This window comes from Rhea pennata, chromosome 14, assembly GCF_028389875.1.
Source record: "Rhea pennata isolate bPtePen1 chromosome 14, bPtePen1.pri, whole genome shotgun sequence".
NCBI lineage: Eukaryota > Metazoa > Chordata > Aves > Rheiformes > Rheidae > Rhea > Rhea pennata.
The window spans coordinates 5,573,714-5,592,901 of NC_084676.1; the positions used below are offsets into that span (position 1 = coordinate 5,573,714).

General features: G+C 46.5%; 1 protein-coding gene across 1 annotated transcript; it reads right to left on the reverse strand.

Annotated features, from left to right (window-relative positions):
- Positions 1–521: 521 nt before the first annotated feature.
- RARS1 (arginyl-tRNA synthetase 1) lies at positions 522–18,983 on the reverse strand. Its single transcript, XM_062587438.1, has 15 exons — positions 18,922–18,983; positions 13,901–14,035; positions 13,186–13,374; positions 9,089–9,200; positions 7,977–8,077; positions 7,479–7,600; positions 7,031–7,151; positions 6,588–6,717; positions 6,133–6,237; positions 5,035–5,213; positions 4,366–4,475; positions 3,357–3,462; positions 1,999–2,171; positions 1,070–1,317; positions 522–670 (listed from the first exon to the last, which is right to left on the reverse strand). The coding sequence occupies exons 1-15, from the start codon at positions 18,964–18,966 to the stop codon at positions 561–563; spliced, it is 1,986 nt and encodes a 661-aa protein (XP_062443422.1). The 5' UTR covers positions 18,967–18,983; the 3' UTR covers positions 522–560.
- Positions 18,984–19,188: the final 205 nt, after the last annotated feature.

Genomic DNA, 19,188 nt, shown 5'->3' on the forward strand with positions numbered 1-19,188 from the left:
GGTGTGTCTGTGTCCATTCCCTTTGCATGGCCAAGGCAGTGATAAATAGACCTGTAGTAGTGTACTAGGAGACACAGGTAACTGAGGTGACACAGGTGAGTGGGGAAGGGAAAACCAGGTGTCATCCATCTGTCTGTCTGTCCACACACCCCTAGGCTCCCTCTCCTTACCTGGCAATCCCACATCACAGCCATGACTAGAGCTACAGGCACCTCCAGGGCTAACTGCGCAGCATGTGCAACTGATAACCTAAGTATTGCAGACAGCCTTGGCAGGGCTGGGTGAGTACTGTATGGGGAGAAGAGGTAGGTGAGAAGAGCACCATTGGTGTTTTTTGCCTTCTTGGGGCCTGCATCATGCAGCAGGAACAGTAGATGGGTCTCTCTTCTCCTTTGCCATCCCTCATAGAATCGGTAAGGTTGGAAGGGACCTCTGGAGATCATCTAGAAAAATGATGATTCCCTACCTAGAGCATGTTAGACAGGGTCACCCCAATCCAAAAAGACACGCAGACACCAGAAGGCGTTCAGTCATTATAATGTCACCCTCACAGGGCACAGCTACATCCTCTGCACAGGTTTAATTCCCAGGATGTCAAAGCCCTTGGCCATAACAGCAGCAGTGGCCTCGCACAGCAGCAGCCTCCACATGTTCACCTTCACGATCTGGCCTGCAAAGAAACAACGAAGGAGATGGAGCAGCTGCTCAGGACAATGCCCCCATCCCCTGCCCCACACCCTGGCATTTCCCACCTGAGCTGGGTGCAGGGAGTCTCCTCCCTTTCCCCCCAGGCTAGGCATACTGACTAACCACTGTGACTCCAAGCCTCCAAGGGCCTGGTTGCTTGCAGCTCACTACGCAACCTTCTTCCCTGCAGGCAACAGATGACACAGGCTATGCCAGTGACCTTCACTGCTCCCACATTGACAGCACTTGCTCCGCAGCAGTAGGCAGTTTGACTAGTTTGACTTTGAAAGTCAGACTTTCCAACACAGGAAAATGTCCCACAGGTCACCTGTACTGTGGTGTGGGACACAGGCACATGCTGCATCCCTAGGCCAGCACTCACCACTCTGCCTGTCCTTCTCTACGCAGTAGCAGTTGTCATAGAACTCAGTGAAGGTTGTGGCCAGCTCATAGAGGTAGTCACAGAGTGTGTGCAGTAACAAGTCTTCCAGGATTTTCTGCAGGATCTCAGGGAACCTCAGGATACACTTGCCAAGTTTCCACTCCTTTTCATGGTCAAGGATGAGCACCTCCTCTCTGGCTGCCTTCCGCAGCATCTCCTCGTCAATATTGGCCAAACGAGCAATAGCTCTGAAATGATCCAAAACACAATCCATTTGTGAGGGTCCCCCTGCTAAACCTGCCCCAGCCCTGCCTCTGCAGCTGGTCCTGTTTCTGGTATTGAGGGCAAGCATAGGCCAACTTCCTCACTTGTCCAGGCCTGGGTTACCCGACTACAATCTGCCCAAGGAACACACAGGGAGGTGCTGCCCTAGAGTGATCCTAGAGATACTGCAAAGGAATGGGGAGTAACGTTCTCTGTGCACTCACATGGGCAAGAACAGCTGATGCTGGCAAGCAAAGTCGGGTGCCATAAGAGCTATGATAAGGTGTAGCAATACCTGAGATGATAACCTGAGGTGAGCAACTGCTAAAACATAGGCTCTCCCCTCTCCAGCCACTTAAACCTCACTTCCTGAAGCTGTCACCAGAAGCTACCATAGTTCTCTCCCTCCCTCTTAGCTAGAAGGCCCAGGGGCTTGTCACAGAGGGGAGCTCAGATTCAGGTAGTTTAGAACATCATCTACAATGACAAATAAAATTTTGCATACATAGCGTATCTGTGTAGCTGACTTCTCTTACCAGCTACCCCAAACACCACTGACAACTGAGTTGCGCCCTGCCTCTACATACATACAAGCTCTCTGAAAAAAAAAAATGCAGACACCCCCAGACACCATCTTAGAGCCACTCACAGCACCCTTGATCTACCTGATCCGTGTGAAGGCATACAGCAAGTAAGCAGCTGTATTTCCTCGGTCATCCAGCATCTTGTCAAAGGAGAATACATAATCGTTTAGTCTGTTGTGGGAGAGATCTGCATATTTAATACATCCGAAAGCCACTGATGTCTGGGCAGCTCTGAGCTCTTCCTCGGTGAGAACCTGTTAAAATTTCAAAATGGGAGAGTGCTCAGGAGGAGGAACACTCTGTCACCATCACGAACTGCAGCACACAGCCTTGGCAACTCGGCGTACCTCAGAGGAAAGCCCAGGCAGGTAAGGGGGTTTTACCTACATGGCAGTCAGCCCCCAGATCACATGCATCATTACAACAAGGACAGCCAAAAATTCCCTATCTGCCCCTCACTTCTCTTGCATCCACAGGGCACTGCAGCCTGGCCCATGTTAAGCTGACTCCCACTGCTCCTGAAGGCCCACAGAACCTCTGTGCTCCACGAGGTGCTATCTACTGTGCAGGTGTGACACGTATGGTGTGTACCTGCTTAAAAACTACTCATCCACACAACAAACACTTGGCCCTGCCACTCTTGGACCACATGTTGGACAATCCAAGCACTCACAAAAGACTTTCCTTGAAGGAATAGGACCTTGTTAGCATGCTAAAGCACTTTGTGCCCGAGTCACATGAGTCCTAGGAAGACTTTCAAATTGGTCTTTTCTCTGCTTGCTCATGTTTAAAAGAGGACCGTCGCTTTCAGTGGATGCTACGCAGCACCAAACAGCTGCACTTCCCAATTCTTTTGCCTCCCACAGTTTCACACTGTCTAGTCTGCTTCTAGGCTGTCACAATCCACGATGGACAGAAATCTCATTAAGCAAATGACTCCCAGCAAAATCAGCCGTAGCCTCCAAGGAAAAGGATGATGCCTGATGCCAAACCCCCCAGCAAATCCCTAAACATTCACCACCACAAGTCCCAAGTGCTGGGTACTGCTAGTCCAGCAGGACCAGCCACCACTACCACTTTATATTTTGCCATCACCTTCTGAATCTCAGGGAGTCGCAGCTGTTTCCATTGCACATGGGAGATCTGATGGTACCTGCAAGACCAGATCACCTGCCCAGTCTTTAAAACGCTCTAAGGTACGAGCTGGAGGCCAACTGCAGCTCAGTTTCTCACTCCTATCTGCTCAGGGAGATTCTTCTCTTCCCATGATGGCACCTCATCCTAACCTCCCAGAAAACAACACTGATTCTGTCCACAACCCGCAGCATCACCTGGGCAGTTTAGCAGTATCTGTATTTTCAGCTCACATCCATAATGTGGAAATCACAAGTCTGAACAAACCTGGGAAGTCCTTAGGAAAGCTAAGCAATTTATCATACCTTGTCCCGTTCCTTGTCTTTCAGCTTGTCCATGGCTCGTTTCAGCCCTTCTTCCAGCAGATCCATAAGACGCACTGTATCCCCTGAACGAGTTCTGAACTTTTTCCTGAAAACACACAGCCGAAATGACCACCTGCATAGAGAGAAAACACTCCCACCCTCCATCTAGGACTCCACATGTGCCCAGGCAGCTCCAGGACACTCATCAGAATTCCTGGAGGGATTTCTACTGCTCACACCTCCAGCTTACTAAGAAAAGTCAATGCCCTCAAATTCCTTCCTGAAGAAGGAAATCCTTCTTGAAGAAATTGACACTACTCAGAGAGCTACACCTGGCAGCAAGTGTGGAAAATTGGCAAAACACCCATGGAGAGTGGCCACAAAGGCTCAAACAGTCAAGACAACCTGTCTCAGTCTCGCACATTAGGCAGGACACAATAGCAGTGCCAGACCCCAGCCCAGCTCAGTAATTCATCTTTACTCTTACAACATCTACAGCAAAACCACTCAGTCTGCAACTGCATGTAACATTACACAGTGTACTGGTTTAACCGCACCTTCACACATATGTAAGACCAGCTTTGGAGTACAAAGGGCCTGGTCTGCAGAGTAGGACACAGAGGTTCTTTTCCCAGCTTTCACTGTATCTGGCAGGTAGAAAAGATGGCAGTTGCAGCTTTTACCCTCCCCATCTCCCACTATTTCTACCAGCTTCCTCTGCACTTCCACCAGCGACTCCCATGGGCAACCTTGGTCCCCTCCCCAACTGCCATGCAGCAGAAGCCAGGCTGAGGAGTGAGCCTCACTATAGCACCTGTGACTGTGTGCATCAAAGGACGATGACGTGTGCTCACAGTTACAAATAACAGCATAGGATGTGCGGGTTTTTTTTTTTTTTTTTGGCATGCTACATACACACTTTTCAACAAACAGGGAAAAGCAAGTCTTCTGTATTTACTCAAACACCCTCTTAAGAGCTAATACAGAGAAAAATTTCATTCAGACTTACTTGTCCTCTCCCAGCACCACTCCAAATGCGGCATGGGCCACTCTGGTCACTTTGGGATCATACCAGCCGATCATCTGTCCAGCTGCAAACACTGTTTGCAAATGCACCGACTGCAAGGAACAAATTCAACCACTTCTCAACCCACTCTTTCAGGTACAGTTTTCTTCCCAAATTATCTCCTGCACCCACACCAAGACTACAAAGGACAAGGCAAACATTCCTAAGGCTCAGACTGATTTCAGCCTTCTCTCTTTCACAATGAATCTTGAAATGATTTTAGCTCCACAGACAACTTCCACTTGGGAAAGCTCAACTTTGTTCAAAGACCTTTCCCAAGTAACCACGAATTCCCATCACCACTCAAATATGGTGCTGACAACCTCATGACCTTTGGATTTCCTCAGGTAAAGAGAGACCTAAGGATTAATCTGCTGAGATTCTGGCATCACTCACTTCCAGGTGCCAAGGTCTCCCTACTCATTTGGTCCTACATGCTCTCCATAGAGATTACCATCACCAAACTAGGCTTACTGTTATACCAATAAGGACAAGAGCCAACATACCAAGCTGAAAACTCCTACAGTGTTCTACCTGTGTTACTCTTGCATCCCTCATTCAACACACCTAATGATCTGTAGCAGCAGTGACAGCCAAGGCTGGCATACTCACCTGACCGCTGTCGACAACATAAATAATGATATCAGCCTTCTCTCCATACAGCCTCTGTCTAAGAGCAGCTAAGTCAGATGTGTCGTATGTGTAACCTCCGTCTGATTTCGTGACTGTCAAAGGGACTGAGAAACCTGGGACAAACATGATCTTCCGCCCATCATCCACCTGGACAAATCCTAGAAAGCAATGGAATAAATTCCCTTTCATATCACATAGGGAGTTGGTAGGACAGGACAGGTAGAAACACCTCCGTTCCTAGCTGCCACAAGAAAAAGGCCATGCATCACATTCTAAATAATTAACAGCTCAAAATATATATTAAAAAAAAAAAAGAGAGAGAGAGAACCTCCCTCTCTAGTCAGCTTAGCTCACACTGTGCATTGCACTTTGAGACTATGCAGAAGCAAGTAGATCTGGCCTTACCAAAAGAGACCTAATCAGATTAAAAACCTCCTATCACTCGCATCCAGATCCCCCGACAGCCACAAAAGCAGCATCACAAAGTGGGGCATTAAAGGCAACAGAAACTCTATGGACATCAGAGATATAGCTAGTCAGAACACAAGAGATGACAAGAGTCAAGGTAGTCACTGACTGCATATCCAGACAGGAATGCACAAACCCAGAGACTCCTTATGGCCCATCTGGCTTCTTGCCAGTCTCAAAGTCAACATGATTCTAAAATGCCGCTGTTCTCACAGACACTTCTCAGATGCAAGCTCTCTTTTCGTGATGTGATTAGGCAGGAAGCAGCCAAAGCTCATTACAGTAGTTGCAACACTAAGACTGGGGAGTCTGTCATGTATTGCTCCTTGACTGTTTATTGAAGCTAGAATAAATTCCAGTAGCACCTCATGCTATTTCCTACAAATATCACACAAAAAGATTGAAGCTTTCTGGAATGATACATACAAGAATCAATTCTGCCAAAGCCTCTCAAGGAGGAACTCTGCATTCAGGAAATGTGGCTGAGAAAAAGAGCAAGTGTGGGGAACGGGCAGCTTGGAAAACATCAGTCCTAAGCCTCACAGGAGCAAAGTTAACTCACTCATCCTGACAAATGCAGAATCTCTGATTCCAAGACTGAAGCCTCACCTTTGTCTTCAAGTTCTTGCACAACATCTTTCATCATCTCCTGGTAGTACGATTCCCCTCTCTCTACTATTTCAACGTCCAAGCAGTTGTAGATTTTCTGAAACTCTTGAGGAGAGAAACAGAATAAAATACTTTCATTAAATGCATGCAGCAGGAATTAGTGACATTAATTTACTGATTTTTTTTTTTTTTTAAATCTTCCGGGACTTGCTGAACCAGTCTCTTGGTCAAGCTATCAGAGCATGGCTCAAACTAGGACTCGGGAGACAAAGATCTAGCTGCTCTTTCTTCAGAGCAGTCAATGCTTTGCTGTTTCACCTTTTTATTTTAAGCTTCTTACAGAAGTGTGGCAGTAATTTCTTCTTTAAAAAAAGGAGGAAGGACTTATACACAAAGTGAGGAAATCCATACCATTCTACTGCTGAGACAAGTGTATCTGTATCTGGAAAACTGACCTTTCCGAGACACGTCACATATCAGGTTCCATGCTTTAATGAAGTCTGGGTTTTTGCTCTGCAACATCACCACACATTGGTAGGCACGCTTCTTAAATTCCTCTTCTGTGTCAAATCTCCTCTTGGATTCCTATGGTGAAACATGCTACATGAAAAAAGCCCCTGCTTCCCCCTCAAACATGAATATTCATAACAGACTCTCAAATCATTCTTGACTCAAATGATAAGAGAGGCAGCATGCTTACAAAGTCCTTAAACATGCCCCAAACCAAAAACTCAAGACAAGATACCTACTAATAGGTAACGAAGTGCTGTAATTACCACAATCTATTAACAGTGATTTACTTCATTTGTTTCTCCAAAACTACATTGCGAATTTACAAAGACCTTCAATCTGCTTTTCAGGTGTCAATATGAACATCACACTTATTTGCTAAAAATACCTTGTAGAAAGCTTGGAGATCCCCAATGGGAGGAGAAACGGTCAAATAATCTGGGAATTTGTCTTGGAGGTGAGCAATGAGCATTCCAAACTGGGTACCCCAATCTCCTAAATGGTTTAACCTCGAAGCAATTAAAAAGGAAAATATTGTTTTTCCAAACATATATTTTAAAATACCAGTATTTTAATATATATATATTTTAAAAGAAGAAACAAACATAATATCAGAAACCAAAAACAGGCAAAAGCACCTGATTTCAGTGCAACTAGGCTGCCACCCTTCATGGTTCCTCACCTTGCTACACTTGCTCAGCTTGCTATCTTAATCCTACTATCAAGGATTATTTGTTATATGATTATAAAGAAGACCAATATAGACCAAAGCATACAGACAGATACTGCAGAAATTTAGCCAGACAAGCCCTCCCCACCCAAACGCTGACTCTCACCTCAAAACATCGTAACCTGCAAACTCAAACAGGCGGCTCATGCTCTCTCCAATGATGGTAGATCGCAGGTGGCCAACATGCATCTCCTTTGCAATGTTAGGGGAAGAGAAATCCACCACCACCTTAGACAGAGCAACAAAGGGAAAAATGAATAAAAGACAAAGGCCATTACTATATCCCAGTATTCACTGTGGGTTTCTCCAGGTGGTGGGCAGGCCCCCTCTGCTGACCCCCAGGTCCCTGGCGCTGCCAGCAGCGCACAGCAGCAGAGAGGCACGGATTGTTCCCACAGTGACACTCCCAGACCAGCCTCAGCACAACACGCTGCCCCTGAAAGCACCCGCCTTAATCTGCATCCATCTCACCCACTGTAACAAGCAGCCGACGTGCCCACCCACGCACTCAACATATCCCCTCACGGGGCAATTTCAAAACTGCCTGCAGCCCAGCATGTGCGAACCGCCTGTGAGCAGGATGCCTACGTGCTTACTGCCATACCTTTTTCCTTTTGCCAACAGCTGGTGGCTGAACTCCATTCACCAGTAAACTGCTCAGCTGCTTTGACACAAAATCTTTTCTCAAGTGGACATTGATAAAACCTTCAGAAGAGAAAACCAGCAATGAGCACTAGGGCTGCAAAAGTGCCTCAGACCACTTCTGTTTTTTTTCTCCCGTTCCCCTGGATCTCTGTTTCCTTGCATTAAGGACAAGAGCATATCAAGTCAGCCTGACATGACAAAAACATTTCCAGCAACAAGACAACAAAGTTGTCACTAAAATACAACTTCTATTTGCAGATTAAGAGAGCCTGTTTCATATAACTATAGCCTTCACTGCAAGAGTCAGATTCTGTGAGTTAGACCATTGACATGACTCGTTTTGCACACTACCACTCAAAAGATGAATTTGTAAAAACATCCTTTAAGAGAAAACAAATAATATTGCCAAGGTTTGCAGAATATAGTCCTTGGACAGGTACAAGGACAACACTGTCTCCCCCTTTTTAAGATCAACATCTTAAAATACATAGCTTTTCCTTGAAAAAATTCTGCTTGTGAAACAACACTGCTTTAGTTTTCCTTTCTTGCAGAACTAAGGAGCAAGCCCCTGTGCAAACACCCTGAAAGGCTGCACCATGTGATTTCTGTGTTTATGCTGCAGCCCTAAGGAACACAAGAGATGCAGCAATTACCAACCTCCACTACCCCATGTTAGTGCTGAGGGGGCAAGGCCTCCTTACCAGGCGAGCAACAGCAAACACACCAGGTGCCTGCCAAAAGGGCATGCCAATTTCTGCAGCAAATTCACCAAATACTTATCACAGGTACCCGAGGGGCCAAAGCTAATCACCTGAGGATCAGCAGAATGCTTTCCAACTAGAGGGGCCAGGATTGCATTTGTCAGTTCTAAAACAAAGGTAGTTTTTCTGCTGCTGCCCAAGTCTGTGGGCTATAAATCTCATCCAGACAGAGAAAGTTGAATCACCCCGTAACTCTAGTTTTACATCACAGAACAGTCAAACTCAACTCAGCTTCCCTGATCACCACCCAGTATAAAATTGCCATGTCACCTTTAAAACATACAAGGGGCATAACACGAAACTATCGTACCAGGACCGGCGATTTCAACCTTCTCAATGCATTCATTCACAGGAATATTTTTCGAAATTTTCTCAGCGATTTCTCTTGGACTAACCTTCTGTTCCGTGGTTTTGAGCAGAATCTGAAACACAGCAAGAGGGTCCAGTAAAATCTGATCCTGCAAAACTTTCCATAGAATGAAACAGAAAGCATAGATCCTACTGCGTTAAAATATCCTCATGATTCTGTAGCTCAGTAATGTAGACACACACAGAGAAAACCCTCTCCAACAGATTTTGCAGATCATATTAGCTCTTTATATGTGCCTAGTCTAGTCTAACTAGACTAACATGTTCACTCCCTCACACTATGGGCAACTAAAAGGTAGTCCCAAATGTAAAAAACTTGCAAGGCTGTTTTTCAAGGCATGTCAAGTACTCTGGCAAATCTGAATTTCTTTAAACCAGTAAAAAGGCACAAACCCTTCCAAACCAATGTAGCTACCATGGTCCTTAGCACTGCTTCAAAATCTTGTTCATCAGTCCTACATGTATCCTTAGTTCTGCCAAGCTTCACTTCTGGAAATTTTATAAACTGCACCTACAGTAGGAGCTGACTGCACTTTCAGAGAAAGTTTGCCAATTCATAATTTAAAGCAACCAAAGCAAACCTCCCTCAATCCTACCTTACTCAAGACTCAAACTTAAAAAAAAATAACAACCGGAGCTACCAAAGATGACCTTAACAATGCCCAATTTTCTTTAAAATGCATCAGAAAAACTGCCTGTGAAGTAGCTCGTCTTCTCCCCCCTGGCAGAAATGGCCTCCGAGGAGAAACTCCGACAGTACAATGCAAGCTCACACCCTAGGTTACTCTACAATTTATCTGTCCATTCTCGAAGCATCTTTTCACATAGCTTTTTGCAATTCTTAAAAAAGCAGCCTTTAGAAGGACCACAAATTGTCCACAAACACCTATAACTCTGCGAGCCAGCCCAACCTGTCCCTTGTAGAACACTCCATTCACACTGTACAAAATCTGCCAGAACAATGTGTTTCTGAACACATTTCTTACAGAATTCTTCAAAAAATTTCCCGTTCTTGCTGCAACATGTTTGGAAATGATCTACCACCCCACTCCCGCGAGGCCTACAAAGAGCACGCCCTCTTCGTCAGTTCACAATTTACGCTCACTACTGGCTTGGAGTCTGCTGCAAAACTTTACACAATTTACAGTTTCATGTTTAACCTGCCATATATTTGATCGCAACAGGATCCGTACAGGCTGATAAAGGCTTAGAATGGGGAAGAAAAGAACACCTCTAGCAATCACCTTCAATGCTGCTCAAAGCACAAACCATAGGAAAAATAAATGCAACACCAGATTACAGGCAATGTTATCTGAATCACTCCAAAACCAGGCACCATGCTGCTATGACTCTAAGGAGCAAGTGTTGCTCCTGGCTCCAACCCCAGGCGTTAATACGCTAACGAGCTCGCAGGAATACAATACACATTTGTGAGGGCTGTTTCCACACTGGCGCGTCGAACGGAGAGGTTGCCGCCTGGCACGTATCAGTGCTGCCTGAGAGTCAGGGCACATCCTGCTCCTCTTGCAGTCATGCTGACCACTGTTCCAGCTCTGCGCGGGACCGGGACTTCTGGTGGGAGCAAGGCTGAAGGGGAGACGCACCACAGTGAAGTCCTTAAAACTGAGGCCAAAGGGGAAGTACACAGCCCACTGCTCGTAGAAATGACCACGCAGCATCCCCTGGTTCTGCTGCATGAGCATGCTGTGAGCGTGCTACACATGAATATTCCCAAGCTCGGGCCCAGCTCGTAGTGTCTACCTTTCTGGGAACAACTCTACTGCCAAGCCTGTCCTAGGAACCTTCATCCATCGGTACTGCTGACAATCAGGAACAAGAAACCCTGCCTCAAAGGCCCCTGAACACAGGGGACTTTGGACACCGAGTTATGCAAGTAGTGTCGACACTGGGAAGCCAGAACTGCTCGAAAATCCTAACAGCAACTTAATTGGGGTAAAACAGCGGTCAAAAAAATGGCAAAGCTCTGAAAGCTTGTGTCAGGGCAGTCACCCAGGGTGTTCCTCTGGCTGGAGCCCAGGCACAGTATGCTAATGAGACCGAAGGAAGACGGCATGTATTTGTGAGGGCTGTTTCCGCCTTGGCGCTCCAGACCAGGAGCCTGCTGGCTGGCACGTATTGATGCTGCCCCGGAGTCAAACTCACTGCGGCAGGACAATGCACAGCGGCCACGGATGGCAACCTGGGGTGAGCGGAATTTCACATATCGCAGCGCAAGTCCGATGTCATGATTCAGTCTAATCCTTCAATGAAAGGGAATTAACAACAGGCTACTTAAAAGTTCCTTCTGTCGAGACTGCAGGTTACAAAATAGAAGATCTATGATTACAAAGAGTCTATCTATTCACTCAGAGGTATCAATGCATTGAAAGTTCAGATGCTTTCATACCTAGACTAGAATTTGCTACCTTCTCCCTCTCCCCTGCCCAGAGCCTGGTTTCACTTCAATACAGTCCCATCAGCCAGCCTTTCTGGGGCCACAGACTGAAATTAAAACATTACTTAAATTTGCACTAATTAATAACCCATATAGTTCACAGAGAGTGCAAGATAAATCCATCCACCTAGCACCAGCTGTCCTCAGCTCCCTTTTCATATTACTTTACACAATCCCAGAAAGATGAGCTACTCTGTAGAAAGAAGAGCTTACAAAAAGTCTTCAGAAATACAGAGGCCACTCACGACTCCTGCCACCTTCCCCAGAATGCTAAACATGGGTGTCAACACAGCAAAGTTTTAATTCTGTCCAACTTCAGGCACCTGGAACTGCTGCTCTATATCACATACTGGAGAAATCCGCTTTGTGCCTACACAGGGAATGTTTAAGGTTATTCAGGTCTCCCATTTGCCTACTGTTACTCCCCTTATAGACAGATGGCTACTGGAGATGGCACAGACACCCCTGATAAAGCAAACAGATTCTCAGAGCTGCCTACACCAGAATCCCTGGGTCAGGTCCAAAGCTAAGAACAGGAGCAGTGTGTCATCAGAGGTCCTTTGCTTTCGCCCATCTGCAAGCACTCTCACTAAGTTTGAGGGCCACTGTCTCCTATCCCTTTCTTCACCAATACCCAAACCCTTTAATTCTTCCTGTATCATCAAAATAATCATAGATGGCATATTAAAGCCAGCATTTTTGGACTGCTACTTTAAATAAGGTACATTTGAACAAGAGAGAAAGTATAGCCCAGTTCTGGTCATAGTTATCTGACACTTAACAGCATTAAAAACTTCCAAGCAAAAAACTGGGAAGGAACTTAAATATTTGGTTACTAAAACATTTCTAAAATGCAAATCTGTGTCTTGCAGCAGAGGTTCTTGCAGGTTTGTTATCTCACAGCAAAACAAATGTGTTTCTTGACTTTTGCTCAGTTAAAAGTAAATATAGATTCCCACCAAGCACAGATCTGAGGGGGCCCACAGATTCGTCCCAGCCTTGTTAAATGCCTGGACAGCAAGTGTCGGTAAGACAGGAAAACGAGCATGAACAGCATGTGAACAGATGTGTAGAGACCCAGGGCCTGCCCACCAGTACATGCAAAGCTGAGGCAGGAGGTGTGTGCAAGCAGGGGAACTCGCACGCCCAGAAAAGCGGTGTGCATCCACAACCCGCCTGTCCTGTGAGAAGGGGGTGCCCCTAACTGTGCGAATGTGTGTGGGGGTGCACTGTAAATTCCTGCATTACAGAGAAGCATTTAAGGATATGTGGGTGTTCGTTAACATTTTGTAAATGTCTAGTATTCACAGTTTATCTATCCTATTGATAATACTGGTACCAAACACACAGCTTACATAACTGCCAGCTAATTACATGTCATTAGTACATCAATACAGCACTCAGATCCTGATTTGATTTAAACCACGTGAATTGAGTAGTTTTTCTCTATGTAACACAGGTAGCTCAGCCACTCACTCTCCTCTCTCACATCAGTCATCTTAAACAGAGGTTTAAAGGCCTACTCTGTAAAGACCAGCACTTCCAAAAATGCCATAAACACTCAACGAATCTTTCAGATTTACCTGTGTTATGCCCATGGCACTGTTACACTGGTAATCCCCAAATTTGGGCTGCTGACTTGGTGTCACCACTAGCGGAGGGTTTTCTAAATCTGGGTAGGCAGCCTGAATAGCAGCTCCAAAGATCTCCTGAAGACGGCTGTTGATGTTGATCATGCTTTTCACTGGTTTACTTTTTTCCTCTTGAAGGCTCTGAAAAAATACCAAAATCCAGAAGGCTCAATTCACAGCACTTCAGGAGCAGTTACACCCCACTTCTTCCCATGGCTGCCTGGCAAAGCGCAGCTGACAGACGTAGCTGGCACCTCCAGGCACAGCAGCACTATATCCAACATTAAAATCAGGCCACTCAAGCACTGTCTCCTCCTTTGAATCTTGCTGCACAAATCCCTTCCCTGAATGTAGGGCTGCACTACTTCCACACCTTTGTCAGTCGTCCCGTAAGAGACCTCAGCTGGTCTATCTGTAACTGGAGTGCCCTGTTACACAGCTGTCCAAGACACAACAGGGTGGGATTATTAACCGACCAAGATTTTTCACATGGAAACTTTCTGTTTAATGAACCAGAGAACATCCAATGCCCTAGCCACAATCAAGGCGTTAGAATGCAGAACAAGCATGCGGTCACACATCACAAGCTCTAACAAAATGGCATCATCTACCTTGTTTCAGTGTGGGCAAAAACACATGCTACAGCAGTAATTCTTCATTCTCCTACCTTTCGAAGAAAGTTTAACCGATATTTAAGTTTTGCGTTTTCGTCTCGTAATCCTTCCAAACTTGGAGAGACTCCCAAGCACTCAAAGTTCTTCAAGTGCTCAATTTCTGCAGTTAAGCACTTTATTTCGTTTTCCTGAAAAACAAATCAGATTGAAACACAACAATTCTTGGAGAGGAGGAATAGAGGGTGAGAAGCTGACACTTCTTGTACAGTTCTAGTTTTGCCCCATAAATGTGACAGCAACAATATATAAGGTGAATAATTCCAAGCTATTAGTGTTTAATGGTGGCTTCTATCCATGACAAAAATAGGAATTCTAAAACATTCTTTAAAAAATCTCAGTGAGATAACATGAGTTGATCTCAAGCGAGTTGTGCGAGACAAGACAACAGGCTGGGCTAATAAAATACCTTCCCCAAATAACTACTTTCTCGTGTTCTTTTTCTCATCTCTTAAAAAAGTCCAGTATTATAATCTGAAATTTCTTGAAGGCTCTTTCAGGCTTCACCCAGTTTCATCATCTCAAAAGCTAGGTCACATATTCTCTTGCAGAGGATGAAACCACAATCGCTTACACAATGCCAGCAACCTCAAACGCCAAGTAGAGAGAGAAACGCCAGGAAGCGCAGGGTGCTGCTTCAACGGAGAGTGTGGGGCCACCTCTGCAGCATGCACTTGCTTCCACCTACTCACAAAACCTTTCCTTCCTTAGCCACAGTGCAGCTTCCCTCTCAAAACTGACAAAAGTCATTCGTGAAAAATCTGGAATTTCAGGTGGATATCTATGCTCCAAATAAATTTCAGAAAGCTGTTAAAAATCTAAGCTACCCACTGCCTCTAGGGAGCAACAGTGGCTCGTAGGCATTCCCCAGCCTGGCTTGCCAGCCTCCCATCTGACTCATCCAGCCTCTTGCCTACCAAGACTCGCATCAGGAGGCAGCTCAAGCTGCTATGGCAGATGAAAACGGCCACCAAGGGTTATCAGAGTAGTATTTGGTTATTTTCTTGCTTCTGAAACAATCAGAGTATTTAATTAAGGAAAAAAAACTGGGCCCTCACATTTTCTGGCCTTGTATTTCCACCCGAACAATTGCTCCCATGAATCCCAGTATAACTAACTGTAGATGTCCAAAAAACACAAGCTGAGGTGTAACAAACTTAGGAGTGGCCTGTATATGGAACATGTTGAAAATCAGTACTTTTGAGGTCATTTTTCACTTGCACTTGAGCTTCAGTGCTTCCATGGCACTTCTACAACCTCAGAGTCTCCTCTGCTACAGGAGAACAGGATGCTTCCTGCAGGTTCAGATGTGAAGCAGTATGACTTTGAGGGGAAAAAAAAATATCAAAACCTCTCTGTATTAGCATTTATCCACCTAAAATCATTCAATAGCATAGCAAAAACTCAAAAAAATCTCACTTCAAACAGTCTATCACAGCTTTTCCTTTTCTGTCCTATTACTTTTGCTTTTCTTAACCCAAGGCAAGAAATAAAAGACTGTTTTTCTCTTTACATACACACACCTTCCCCCACTTAATCAACAGAAAAATGTATTTTTCTTACTGTTTAACTTTTCCTACTTGCCTGACTCAATAACATTTCATGTAACTTACGGATCCCTTTGAAAAAATTTCAGGCTGAACTTCAAATTTCAATAGTGCAAGAGAGATCTCATTGCCTTATTTTACAGGTGTTTCACCTTAAATTTAAGCAAACACTATTGCAACAAACTGATTTATAGAAGTATTAGAGCAGTGACACAGATAATTCAAGTTTAAACTTACCAAAAAAGAAAATGCTCCCACAAAACATGCACGGGAAGAAAAGCACAATGATACGTTCTTTTCTTAGTACCACATTATCTATAAATTCTGTATCCATGCAGTATTACCTGCTCTCTACCAAAGCCAGCTGCTTCAGGACATGTTGACTATTCAGATACCTCAGAAAGTTTTGCATAGATGATAAATGTGACTGGATCCAGATATTTGCTTTCTGCTTCTGGAACTAACCTCACTAGACACCCTAGCCAACAAGCAAGTCACCCCTGCAATCTTGTCAGAACAGAAATTAATTCCCGATTGTCCTACATAATCAAAAATGTCTCTGGTCACCCAAGGTGAGACTCGCAGGAGACAACACACCCAGTGTCTTACCGGAATTCCTTTCCGTACTGCTACACTACACTACAAGAGAGGATGAGGACAGAGGTTTGTCTGCATATGCAGCCAGAACCTAGGCCTCAAGGGCTCTCTGGAACCCTGGTCCCATCAAAGCACACACCTGGCCCAAACAGCATTTCCCCCACCAAATTAAGGTGACAACTCATCTCCTAATTGCTTGGATTTGGCCAGGAGGAAAAAAAAAGAAAAAAAAAAGAAAAAAAAACTAATACACTGGCACAATTCACTATGTCCCATCTACGTCTTTCTCAGGACTGCAAGAAGCAAGAATTTCGCAGCACAAACATCACCTGCAGTTACAAGATATTCAGGCTGGCTCCATTTTGGAACTGGCCAAGCCCAAAAGTCAGCCCACACTGCCACGTTTTCACATCTTGTTTTCTGCTTCTCCTCTTCGAAGTTTCAGTAGCTCTCTTTATGCTACTTGACCGTGAACTGAAAGCAAAAGGCTTCTTCACAGAGCAGTCTAGCTGGCTACCCAAATACTGCTGCTGCCATTTAAGTCTTCCTTCTTGTGCTCATCAGCAGCTAACATAGATGATGAACTAAACTTTTCATTCAAAGCTACTCAGCAGAGAGGGCTTATCTGAACTCAGCAACAATTACTTTGCCTTCCAGAATCAATAGGGGTAAAGTCACAACATTTGGGCTAGGACAGCCCCAGGGCACAGTACAGCTAACTGCTCCAAAATGGCAATCAGAAGAGCTTCCCAGTAAGTTCCTCACAGGCTACTAGAGAGGTAACATCACTCAGGGCCTCCCACCCCATATTCATGTGCAGGGCCCACCTGGAAAAAGGTCATTTAGACACTCATATGTTAGAAACGCCCCTTGTCACAGGGGTTACTACGTTTATTCTGTGATAAACCTCATTCTCTAGCAAATCACCTACAAATACTGGTATTTTTAAAGGAGTGTTAAAAATCTTGCCTTCTTTCTAGAAATCAAACATTAATTAGAATAGTTCCTTTCTCAAAGTACCATTCAAGTGAGGAAGGAGAGAAGGCCATTATATCTCCGATCAGTAAAATATGACTGAAAAAGGAAGAAAAAGCTGATTTCATTGCTGTTCGGGGAATAAAACTTCACCCCCTAGATTACTCCACCTACTCTACAGCCCTGGACATATCACAACTTGTCAATAAAGGGTCATACCTGATGACCACCTCATGAGAAGCTGCGGGAATTATATGAAGTCATGCTGACATCTCCAAGGGCTCTTTGGTCAGCTAAGTACTAGAAATCTTCCCCTCACCTGTGAATACAAAAAAACTATAGCTTTTTTGAGACCAAAATCATCCTTACAGTTTCTGTTAGCACACAAGAATGTCTTCCAAACACCCCACCAAATTAATGTGCAACATAAACAAGCTTCTATCTCTGGGAAAATAGCTTTCCTCCAACAGAGAAAACGAGAGAAAGAGAAAATGGCCTGAGAAAAGCCTGGCAAAAAGGTCAGGCCACCTCTGTCACATCCCTTTGCTCTCGCCCCTTGCACAGTTCTACCTCCTCCTTCTACTACTCATCCGACCCTTTGCTGAACTGGCTCAGTGCGGTAACCTGGCACACGTCTTTTTCTCTTGGTTGGGTGATTTTGCCACAGGACTAACGATTCCTGCTGGTTCATGAGGGGCTCCGGAGCACTGCAGCTGGGAGCAGGTAGGCAGATAGGACGCAGGTGCCTGCGAGTGGGGCATTAAACACTCCAGTAATTCCACTCAGCCTCCTACAAGCTTCCTACAGTCAGGGCTGATCGCTGCCTCTGCTTCACACATTGCAACTGGAAATCGAGTGTTGACTAAAGACCAGACAGCAGCAGCAAGAGGGAGGAACACCTGGGCAGAAAAATGCCTTACATGCCCTTCCTCTCCTAGCAGCTACAAAGGAGAAATACAGAAACAAAGGCAGAAAGAAGCTGCAGAGATTCAAGCCAGATTTGTTATCTCAGTGTTTCATGGCAGTGCTTATCTTACATTTGAATTGTGACTCAAAAACATACTAAAAAGTTACTTAACAACACACATTTACAGCAGACAAAAAACCCCAGACGAAACGTTGGGCTAGCTCTCAGTAACGTGCCCGTCAGGCACTACGTGAGAAGCAAGCCTGTGCCAAGGGTTGTTTCCACAACCAACCTCCTACCAACCCGCGTTACTGGCCAGGGCAGACCCACCAGTCCGAAGGTGGTCTTATGGTAGGGAAGGGAAAGGTTGGTCACCCTCTTTCCTCCCAACCCCAAGCACCTTACGGTTGCTGTAACCCTGTATCAGGGAGTGTGAAACACCGCTACCGTAACTACTTTAGTTCTAAGACACCTGCAAGAGCTTCCCCTGCCCTGCTCTGCCTTCCTCGGCCTCGACACCCCGCCCCTCCGCCTGGCAGCGGCCGGTTCCTTCGCGGCGGCCGCTACAAGCGGCAGCGCCGCCGCGGCCGGCAGCTCCTCGCCCGCCGCTCCGGAGGTGCGCGGCGGTGCCGCAGCTCCTAAGCGAGAGGCGCCGCCGCAGCTCTCGGCGAGGGCCACGAGGAGCGGGCCCGCGCCGGCCCCTGCTTTTTCACTGCTCCCAGTATCGGGAAGGAAACCTCCCCCCTCCCCCTTTCAAAGGTCCCCCCGTTTCGCGCACAGCCCTCCGGGCCCCCCAAGGATCCCAACGCGGGCGCCAGGCGACTCCCCTTCCCCCGCCCCGCACCGCCCGGCCCCGCGCCCCGCGCGCGGGGCCTGCAACGGCGCCCGCGGGCCGAGGCGCTGCACGGCGCCGCGCCGCGCCCCCCCTGCGACGGGCCCCGGCCCGCCTCCCCCCCCTCCTTCCCCGCCGCGGGGCCGCGCCGGGCCTGACCTGCCGCGCGAGCCGGGCAGCCGCCTGCGCCACGCGCGCCTCCATCCTCCCGCGCCGCCCGCGGAAGCGGAAGCAGCAGCAGCAGCGCGCGGCGCAGCAGAAGGGCGCGGCCGGAGCGGCGCCCCCGGGCGGCGCGGCGGCCGCGGCCGTTACTGACGTCAGAGCGGCCGTTGGCTGAGGGGCACCGCCCCCCCTACCCCCCCCCCCCCCGTTACTCAGGGCTTTAAGACGCCCTTGCTCCCAAATTCCTTTAAAACGATAAGACGC